Source organism: Dipodomys ordii, unplaced genomic scaffold, assembly GCF_000151885.1.
Source record: "Dipodomys ordii isolate 6190 unplaced genomic scaffold, Dord_2.0 Scaffold11, whole genome shotgun sequence".
Classification (NCBI taxonomy): Eukaryota; Metazoa; Chordata; class Mammalia; order Rodentia; family Heteromyidae; genus Dipodomys; species Dipodomys ordii.
Window position 1 is genome coordinate 16,997,696 of NW_012267227.1, and position 9,734 is coordinate 17,007,429.

At 57.3% G+C, this 9,734-nt stretch overlaps 2 protein-coding genes across 2 annotated transcripts in view; one reads left to right on the forward strand and one right to left on the reverse strand.

Moving 5' to 3' along the window:
- Ltk (leukocyte receptor tyrosine kinase) overlaps window positions 1-6,337 on the forward strand; it is a 9,182-nt gene extending 2,845 nt beyond the window's left edge. The window contains exons 3-16 of the mRNA XM_013009994.1: window positions 1,000-1,117; window positions 1,445-1,570; window positions 2,004-2,156; window positions 2,884-2,979; window positions 3,246-3,441; window positions 3,907-3,997; window positions 4,141-4,205; window positions 4,446-4,575; window positions 4,655-4,752; window positions 4,869-4,961; window positions 5,051-5,152; window positions 5,252-5,386; window positions 5,463-5,553; window positions 5,753-6,337. Of these exons, the coding sequence (XP_012865448.1) occupies window positions 1,000-1,117; window positions 1,445-1,570; window positions 2,004-2,156; window positions 2,884-2,979; window positions 3,246-3,441; window positions 3,907-3,997; window positions 4,141-4,205; window positions 4,446-4,575; window positions 4,655-4,752; window positions 4,869-4,961; window positions 5,051-5,152; window positions 5,252-5,386; window positions 5,463-5,553; window positions 5,753-6,073 (1,815 nt within the window). The 3' untranslated portion in view covers window positions 6,074-6,337. The remainder of the gene's footprint in view (window positions 1-999; window positions 1,118-1,444; window positions 1,571-2,003; window positions 2,157-2,883; window positions 2,980-3,245; window positions 3,442-3,906; window positions 3,998-4,140; window positions 4,206-4,445; window positions 4,576-4,654; window positions 4,753-4,868; window positions 4,962-5,050; window positions 5,153-5,251; window positions 5,387-5,462; window positions 5,554-5,752) is intronic.
- A 127-nt stretch (window positions 6,338-6,464) lies between these two features.
- Itpka (inositol-trisphosphate 3-kinase A) overlaps window positions 6,465-9,734 on the reverse strand; it is a 4,076-nt gene continuing 806 nt past the window's right edge. The window contains exons 2-7 of the mRNA XM_013009995.1: window positions 8,489-8,585; window positions 8,180-8,396; window positions 7,873-8,077; window positions 7,562-7,663; window positions 7,107-7,178; window positions 6,465-7,024 (exon numbers count right to left, since the gene is read on the reverse strand). Coding sequence (XP_012865449.1) covers window positions 6,821-7,024; window positions 7,107-7,178; window positions 7,562-7,663; window positions 7,873-8,077; window positions 8,180-8,396; window positions 8,489-8,585 — 897 coding nt within the window. The 3' untranslated portion in view covers window positions 6,465-6,820. The remainder of the gene's footprint in view (window positions 7,025-7,106; window positions 7,179-7,561; window positions 7,664-7,872; window positions 8,078-8,179; window positions 8,397-8,488; window positions 8,586-9,734) is intronic.

Genomic DNA, 9,734 nt, shown 5'->3' on the forward strand with positions numbered 1-9,734 from the left:
GGGAAATGCCCCGCCCCGACACTGGCCGGGCCTGGAGATCCAGCACCTGCTCCCCCCGCCCCCAGCTCAAGGCCCTGAGTTCAAGCCTCCCCAGGCAGAGCAATTGCACAATCACATGTGCAAACAGATGGACAGGCAGGCAGGCAGGCAGGCAGGCAAGCAGGCAAGCAGGCCTCCCCGAATTTGCACTGCAATCAGGACCGAGTCCAACACAAGTTCTCTGTGGAAGAACTCAGACCTGGCTAACAAAGATGAGCCCGGCACAGAAAGCCCGGGGATGGTTTGTTGGGAATTTAAATGACCGCCTCCCTCCCAGTCCAGTAGTTTCAGCACAAATGCAGATTCTAGGGGTGAGGTGAGGTTGGGAAGATGTTGGTCAAGGGATCTAAAATTTCAGTCGGGTGAGAAGTTGGAGGGTTCTGTTACACATCTTGGTGACTGCAGTCTTTAACGATGTATTCGTCAGTATGACAGTAGATTTTAGGTGTTCAGGCCACAAGAGGGATGCATATGCTGACTGGCTCAAACTAGTCACTGTGCAAGGTTTCAAAAACATCATGTTGTTTCCAATACACAGATACAACTTTTCGTTCAATCACTGTCATTGCTTTAAAAAAAATAGATCTTGTGGGGAGGATGGGAGGAAAAAACTAGGAAAGAGCAAAAGGGGTGACATTGGCTAAAAAGAAATGCACCCACCTGACTTATGTAACTAACCCCTTTGTACACCAGATTTTGTGACTACAATAAAAATTTAACAAAATGCAAATTTCCAGACGTTTCCAATAGCCTGAATCAGAAACGCCGGGGGCAGGGTGCCAGTCAGCTGGTTTTTTGGCAGTACTGGTGTTTGAACTCAAAATTTCACGCTTTCCAGGCAGTCATTCTACCAATCTCCAGCCCTTTTTGCTTTTAGGTTAGTTTTCAGATAGGATTGTTGGCTTTTTGCTTGGCCGGCCTCTGACTGTGATCCTCCTACCTATTATATCTTCTGTGTAGCTGGAATTACACATGTGCACTACTATGTCTGGTCCTGGTCCTCTGGGTGATTCCAAGGTCCTCCAGAGTTTGGGGAACATCAGTGTAAGGCAGAAGAGCCTTTGCAGCAAGCTGGGCTGTACTGCTCATAAATCTACCTTTCCACAGAAATAGAATAGAAATGGATTGTGTGGGTCAGGCTTCTCTCCTTTGTAGCTGAGAACTTAGACCTGCAGGGACTCAGAGAGACAGCCCGAGCCAGGCCTTTCTTTGCCCATGAGTTGTCCCTTAGCTCCACTTGCGCATGGACAGCCCCTGTATGGTAATGGTAGCCAACGGAGAGAGGACAGCGTAGGGACATTCTATGGGAAATTCCAGCTTCCATACTTAGCATAAGCCAGCTTTCTAGCAGAAAGGCCACCATGTGCCCCTTCTTCCCCTCCAACCCCTGACTCCTGTTTTATAGTCAAGCTCTCCATCACTCCATTTCCAGGAGGTGACGCCTCAGAGACTGACATCCTCTGGGCTGATGGAGAAGATGGGGTTTCCTTCATACACCCCAGCAGTGAACTCTATCTGCAGCCTCTGGCAGGTATTGACCTCAGGGCACCCCCCCCCACACACACACCGCTCAGCCTGGCCCAGCCATTCCCCTCAGTCTCTGGACCTGCTCCCACAGGAGCTACCAGCTCCATCTACACTGTGAGTTACGTAGTTCTTACAGCTCAGGAACATTGGAGAAGTGTACTGTGCTTGTGTGTGTGTTGTGATGCCAGTATGGGGCAGTCTAGAGTGTTTACCAAGCATCCTTTGCTCTTGAAATACCTGTGGGCTCCAGGGTCCCAGATGGAGGGAACAGATATACAGGCTTGAAGTCCCCAGGCACTCGCGCCACGCTTGGCATTGCTCCTTGCTCTAAACTCCTGGGCTACCGTTAATCATGTTGCTAGAAAAGACATCTGTGTCCCCATCTCCCTATCCCACTTCCCATACGCCACCCCACCACATCAGTTCTTTGCTGTCAGTCACAGAGAACCACGGAGAGGTGGAGATCCGCAGGCACTCCAATTGCAGCCATTGTCCTTTGAAAGACTGCCTGTGGCGGGCAGAGCTCCTCCTGGCTGAGTGCATCTGCCCGGAGGGCATGGAGCTCTCTGCCGACAACATCACTTGCATGGGTAGGTCTTGCCTTTACTGTCGTCTGCACTGCTGGCTCCTAGTTGACGAGGGACTATTGGGGGCCGGGAAAGATGGTAGAGGCCTGCTGTGTGCCAGGCACCGGGTTGGGTGCATGTGCATGCTTTGCGATATAGAGCATGTAGGCTGGTGTAGGAGGTGAGATGGATATTCACATAGATAATAGATATATACCTAAAAATGGCAGTTGCTATGGGAGATGCCAGATATTCTAGGGATTCTCAGGAGACTGAGGTTGCTTTTGCTAGGATAGTTGGTATCATGGGTAAACACTGACGTCTTGACGCCTGGGTCAGATTTGAGAGTAGTCAAGCATGGTGATGCATGCCTGCAATCTCAGCACTGGTGTATTAGCAGGGGAGGGGGACTGAGGCAAGAGGATACCTAGTACAAGGCTAAGGGCTAGATAGTGAGATTTTATCTCAGAGTTGAAGTGGAGCACCTGCCGGCGGCTCACGCCTGTCATCCTAGCTACTCAGGAGGCTGAGAGCTGAGGATTGAGGTTCAAAGCCAGCCTGGGCAGGAAAGTCCGTGAGACTCATCTCAAATGAACCACCAGAAAACCGGAAGTGGTGCTGTGACTCAAGTGGTAGAGCGCTCGCCATGGGTGGTAAAGCTAGGGGGCAGTGCCTCAGAACTGGCACAAAAACAACGAAGATAAAAGAACAGAAAATGCTTCCCACTGGAGGTGTCTCTCTTTCTCCCTAGACCCTCCTGCCACAGCAGGCCCTCTGGTTCTGATGGTGGCTGTGGTGGCAACCCTAACACTGAGCCTGCTTACAGCGTGTGGCATCCTGGTTCTGGGTACGGAGCATCTAGCAGGCCTGGCTGATTGAGGATGTCCTTTTCCACTGAGTGGCGATGTGCTGCTGTGGGGTCCCAAGCAGCAGATGTGACCAGAACCCCTATGTCTTCCAACCCCTCCAAAGCAGTAGGCGGAAGACTCCTCTGAGCTTCCAGGAGGAAAAGAGCAGGAGAGGCTGGGGAAGCATCTGGAAGGTGTCATGGGCAGGGACGCAGGGTGGGCCTGATGGGTGGTGGAGGCTATGTTTCTGTTTCTTCCCCATCAGTGAGCCAAAAGAAGTGGCAGGGCCTGTGGGGGACAAGGCTGCGGGGTCCTGAACTTGAGCTGAGCAAGCTTCGAACCTCTGCCATCAGGACATCCCCCAATCCCTATTACTGCCAAGTGGGGCTGGGCTTGGCCCAGGCCTGGCCGCTGCCTCCGGGGCTCACTGAGGTTTCCCCAGCCAATGTCACCCTGCTCCGGTGAGCCAGCCTTCTGACAACCTGTGCACTCAAGAATCCTTCCCACCCTGCTCCCTGCATTATGGACCCCTGAGTTCATCCACCCAAAAACCTGGTGTAGAGATGGAGGCTCATACAAGCTCCAAAAGGGAAAGGGACTTGTTCCTTGTTCGAGGTCAGCCCTCTTCCACCCCAGTGCTGGGTTAGAGGCCTGGAACGTGACTTCCGGAGTGCACAGGTTATCTTTTCCTCACCCCGGCCCCAGCACATCAGGGACTCCTACCTTGACTCTGCCCTTCCCTCCTGCCCCGGCTCTGTGAGCCAGCCTCACCTCTGAGGGGTTGTGTCTGAGATGTCCATGATGCAGAAAGCTCTGACAGAGTCAGCTGACCACACCAGGGAGGGGAGGGACAAAGGAGATAAACGGGGGCATTGGACCCTTCTCTGTGCTTGTCACCCACATCTTCCCAACCTGCCTTCCTCCAGAGCCCTGGGCCATGGTGCCTTTGGGGAGGTATACGAGGGACTGGTAATCGGCCTTCCCGGGGACTCCAGCCCCCTGCAGGTGGCTATCAAGGTGAGATGGTGGGAGGCTGGAGGTGGGGTGTAGAGCAGGGCCCAGTGGGTGAGCAGTTGCTAGAGTTCCGGTTAACTTAACCATCCACATCTTCCTGAAGCATCCAGCCAAATGCAGTCCTTAGCTGTGCTCTTCTTCCCCAGACCCTGCCGGAGCTCTGCTCTCGCCAGGACGAACTGGACTTCCTCATGGAGGCGCTTATCATCAGGTGCACCCAGGGCTGGGCAGGGGTGAGGGGCTGGAGAGTCCAGGGCTGCCCACAGGGGTGAGGGGCTGCAGAGAGAGGGCCCAGGCTGCAAGCAGAGATGGCTCCTCCTTCCCCTGGGATGGAGAGGCAGGGAGGGGCTAAGGCAGCAGGGGTTCTGGGTCATTTTGTGGAGCCTAGAATGTGTTTGCCCCCCCCCTGCACCTCCCTCTGGCGGTGGGGTTTGTGGACCACTCAACCCAGCAAGTTCAGTCACAAGAACATCGTGCGCTGTGTGGGGCTCAGCTTCCGGGCTGCCCCTCGCCTCATCCTGCTGGAACTGATGTCTGGAGGGGACATGAAGAGTTTCCTGAGGCAGAGCCGGCCACACCTGGTGAGACCCATATCCCCCACCCCAGCCTGTCCTGTGTCCCCACACCTGCCTGGACTAATGTGCCTCCTGCCTGAGCCAGGGCCAGCCGTCCCCTCTGAACATGCAGGACTTGCTGCACTTGGCCCAGGATATAGCCCAGGGCTGCCACTACCTGGAGGAGAATCACTTCATCCACAGGTGCGGAGCCATCCTTCCCCCCCAGCTTGTTTTCCAAGGAGCAGCTGTTGCACCCACATGGCTTGTTAAGGAGAGTTTCTGAATCCTACCGCTGACTTTCTGTCCCAATTCTTCAGGGACATTGCTGCCCGCAACTGCCTGCTGAGCTGCGCGGGGCCCAGCCGAGTGGCCAAGATCGGGGACTTCGGGATGGCAAGAGACATCTACCGGTGGGTGCGGGTGTGGGGGACGTGGGAAGGCAGCGGCTCTCGCGGGGATGGCAGCATCAGGACTCATCACCTCCTCTTTCCTCTCACAGGGCCAGCTACTATCGCAAGGGGGGCCGGGCCTTGCTGCCAGTCAAGTGGATGCCCCCCGAGGCCCTCCTGGAGGGTGTGTTCACATCCAAGACAGACTCCTGGTGACTGAATCCTCCTCTCCCCTCCCTCGAAGCGAATCCTGGCCTTTCCCTGCGCGGGCTCCTCATGATGAGCCTCACTTGTTTCCCACCCTGATGCAGGTCCTTTGGGGTTCTGCTCTGGGAGATTTTCTCTCTGGGCTACATGCCCTACCCTGGGCGCACCAACCAGGAGGTGCTGGACTTCGTTGTCGCAGGGAGCCGGATGGACCCTCCGAGAGGCTGTCCAGGACCTGTGTGAGTTAGGAGTACTGCCCGGGGAGGGGAGGGCGCCTCCAGGCCAGGGGTAGCACACACTGCTTCCTCTCCCCAGGTACCGCATTATGACCCAATGTTGGCAGCACCAGCCCGAGCTCCGCCCCAACTTTGCCAGTATCTCAGAGCGCCTGCAGTACTGCACGCAGGTGTGCCTCCATCTCCCCTGCTGCCTGACCACCCTGGCACAGCGGGTCAGAAAAAAACCCACAAAGGGGCTGGGAAGGTGGCTTAGTGGTAGTGCTCACCTGGCATGCATGAGACCCTGGGTTCAATTCCTCAGTACCACATACACAGAAAAAGCTGCAAGTCTCTGGCCCCTTGGCCCCACCAACTCCCCCATTGCAGGACCCTGACGTGCTGAATTCTCCCCTGCCAGTGGAAGCTGGGCCCATCGTGGAGGAGGAAGGGGCTTGTGCACTAGGGAACAGGCCTCTGAAGGTCCTGAGAGCCCCACCCCCCCAGGACCCAGGTTCAGACAGCCTGAAAAGCCGGGGAGGAAACCTCGGCACCTGGCTGTCGGCCGGCCTCAAGCCTCTCAAATGTGGAGGCCTCCAACCTCAGAACCTTTGGAACCCCACCTATGGCTCCTGGGCCCCAAGGGCACCTGTGCAGGGTGACTCGGGCATTGACCTGAGCTCCTCCCTGCACCCCTTCCCAGGCCTCTAGGTGGCTTGTTGTTCCTGTAGCCTCTGTCCCCTGCAGTCTGAGCTGCATGTTTGGGCCTGTCTCAGCGCTGGCCTGGCAGCAACAGACTTTCCATTCTGGAAACCAACCCAGGCCTCCTGGGAAGGGCCTGGCCCCTCCCGGCTTTTGGTATTGGGGGCCAATGGCCACAGCCTGCCCGCCCCGGCCGTCACTGGGGAGTTCTGGACTGCCTTCTCCCCACGGTGCCATCCCCAACCCTGCAGCTGTTTCAAATAAAAAGCTCTTCTCGCATCCTCCAGTGATCTGTGTGGCCGTGGACTCTGGCACTGGGCAAGAGTGGACCAGAGGAGGGAGGGGATGAGACGAGTCACAGAAGCTAGGTCTTTACATTTTATTGGGAAGGGGAGTCCACTGTAGTGTAGGAAGTTAGACCAATAGGTCTATACCTATGAAATAATCTTTTTTCTGGCTGCTCTGGAGAGCTGCGTAGAGAGCAGCCTCAGAAGAGCTGGGCTGAGGAAAAGCCTGGGCTCCCTTCCCTTGCTGTAACTGGAGTGCCGTTCAGCTCTGGGAACCTGAGGCTTCTTTGGAGGCCAAATGCCAGTACTGGCAGTGCAGCCCCTTAGTGACTGACACCTAGTCCTGCAGGGCTGGGTGAATGCCCGCCCAGCGGGATTCCAGTCTCCTGCCGGCATGCACAGAGGGGGCACGACCCTAGGTCCACACGTCTGTCCGGCAGCCAGCCCAAGTGGGGATGAGGACCCAGTCTCATCTCTCAGCCAGGCTGGCCAGGATGCCAATTAGATTGTCCAGCCCCAGCAAATAGCCATCTTCACGGTTGCCCTCTTCCCAGGGTCTTCGGTGGTCCAGGATCTGGCCATCAGGGAGGGGTGTGGTCTTGCCAAAGTCGATGAGCCACACACCAGCACGATGGCAATGATCATGCACGAAGAGGAGGGAGCTCCCAATTACCTGCGAGCCCCACAGAGTCAGGCCCTGCTTCCGCAGAAGCCCCACAGACCAGACCCCGTCACCTGACCCACCGGCCTCTTACCTCATGTCTCCTGAAGAACTCGGAGACCTCCAGGGTGTCCCGGATCTGCTGCAGGCGGTTCAGATACCTCCTCTGCAGAGGATGGGGTGAACAAATTAATGACGTGCTATGGGAACGTGTCCAACTTAGAGCAGCACCTCGCACCCTCAGCTCGGCACACGTGCCTTGGAGAGAGACACTCATGGCCCACCAAGGAAGAAAGTGAAGCACAGAGAGGTAACGGCTACCAGGGGATCCCATGGGCCGGGGCACCCGAACAGATGAGCAGGAGGTATCCTGGGCGCCCCAGAACAGACGAGCAGGAGGTACCCTGGGCGCCCCAGAACAGATGAGCAGGAGGTACCCTGGGCGCCCCAGAACAGACGAGCAGGAGGTACCCTGGGCGCCCCAGAACAGACGAGCAGGAGGTACCCTGGGCTTCAGACACTCCCCACACCTCGGGCTCTGGCTCTCACCAATACTTCTGTGTCCCCTTGCACGAACTCCTCAAAGACGCGGGTCACCTGCTCCCGACTTCGGGTAGTCTTGAAGTCGGTGCTGCAAGAGCCGTCGGCTTTCTGAAGGAGGTGGGCAGGGAGTGTCAGGGGCCGGGTCCCGCCTGGAGGGAGAGGATCATGCAAGGGGTAGCCGGGCAGTGCCACCCTCCACCCCCCCATGTCAACTTCTAGGCGCCAGGAGATGGTGGCTAGAAGGTGTGGCCTGGCAAATGGAGGGGAGGGGGGACGGGGAGGGGAGGGCCGGGCGGGCCCCTCCTGTCCTGGCCCACCTTGATGCCCTCGATGCGGAAGCCCAGCGTGGTGCTGGAGCTGATGCCTTCCCGCCACTGCATGTAGCGCGGCTTGGTGACGGCGCGCTGCGCGTGCTCCTCCTCGGTGGGCGCCTCGGGGTCCACCGCCAGCATCTTCTTGTACATGTCCTTGCGCAGCTTGGGCCGCTCGCGGGCTTTGGTCAGCTCCTCCTCCAGGTAAGTCCTGCGGAGGGGTGGGGGGGGCAGGTCGTGGTGGGGCGCACAGAGAGGCCCCCCCAGTCCCTCCCCCCTCCCCGGGGCGGGGGGGGGGCGCACGCGTCCGCACCTGACGCCCATCTTGCAGTCCAGCACGCAGGGCCCGTCGAAGCCGTCCAGCAGGTCCTGCAGCTGCAGGTAGCTCTCGCCGTCGCGCTCCACCTCGCCGTGGAAGGCGGGCACGCAGCCCCGCAGCGCGTCCGCCATCAGCCGCGCCAGGCAGTAGCGCTCGGGCTCCGAGCTGCGCTTCAGGATGAGCCCGCTGGTGCCCGCCGCCTTGAAGCTCCCTGCGGAGGGCTGGGCTGAGCGCTGGGGGGGGGGAGGGGAAGGGGGTCCCCGGGCCCGGCCAGCTGCCCCACCCCCACCCCGTGAGGCCCACCTGTGTGGCCTGCCAGCTGCACCCACGAGTAGCGCTTCTTGAACGGGCTGATGACCGGCAGGTTCACCATGGTGCGGATCTTTTGCCAGTGGCTTTTCTGAAAGCAACACAGGGGTGGTGTGTGTGCGCACACGTGTGTGTGTGTGTGTGTGTGTTCCCCTGCCTGTAAATCGGCATCTCCCCAAGGCCTCAAGTCCCCCCTTTTCTGGAACGGAAGCAGAGACTAGAGGATTCCTCTGTTCATCCCTTAACTCATTCGCTCCTTCCCCTGGCTGTGAGGGGTTTGACCAGCCCTGAGGGGGAGCCGAGGCCAGAGAAGGCTCCTTGGTTTCTCGAGCAGACAGAAAATAAATAAAAGCCCTGGACTCTGGTCAGAAAACTCAGCTCCACCACTCAAAAAATGGTAGGGGCAGATTGCTGAATTGTTCCATGGTGGTTTTTCTTCCTCTTTTTTAAGTGGTACTTAAGTTCGAACTCAGGGACCCGTGCCTGCTCACTGGTGCTCTACCCCCCCAGCCACGCCCCTCAGCCTGAGGATCACCCTTGATGCCAACTCCCAGCTCTACCAAGGGGAAATTCTGAATAGGTTTGGGGTGGAGCCAATGTCTCAGGAGATGGGGGGCGGGGCGGGGCTGAGAAACAAACCTATGTGTATGAGAGTATCAGTTTGTAAAATGTGGGAATGGATTCCCTGGCTGCGCTTGAGCATGACAGGCATTCAGCTCCCCTGTCCCATTCCTTGGCACGAAGCAAAAGCCAGATAAACCTAGATCTCTGATTCACTCACTTGGGATGCTAGTTCCTTTAATTCAGAGACACTGATACTGAATCAACCCTTCACGTAAGACCAGCACAGTGAGGCCAGCCTGGCACCTCAACACCCCTCAGCTTGCCTCCATATTCCACGGACTCCTTGGAATTGGCCTTTGGTTCTGATCTGTGAGCTGCAAAGCAGAGGTCCTGTCATCTTAAAGCAAAACTGGCAGGGAGCCAGATGCCCTGTAATCCTAGCTACTCAGGAGGCTGAGATAGGAGGCTCACAGTTTGAAGCCAGGCAGGAAAATCCGAGAGACTCAACTCCAATTAACCACCAAAAAAGCCAGAAGTGGAGCTGTGGCTCAAGTGGCAGAGTGCTAACCTTGGGTACAAAAGCTCAGAGTGAGTGTCCATGCTGAGTTCAAGAGTTCAAGCCATAGGACACATACACACACACACACACACACACACACACACACACACACACACA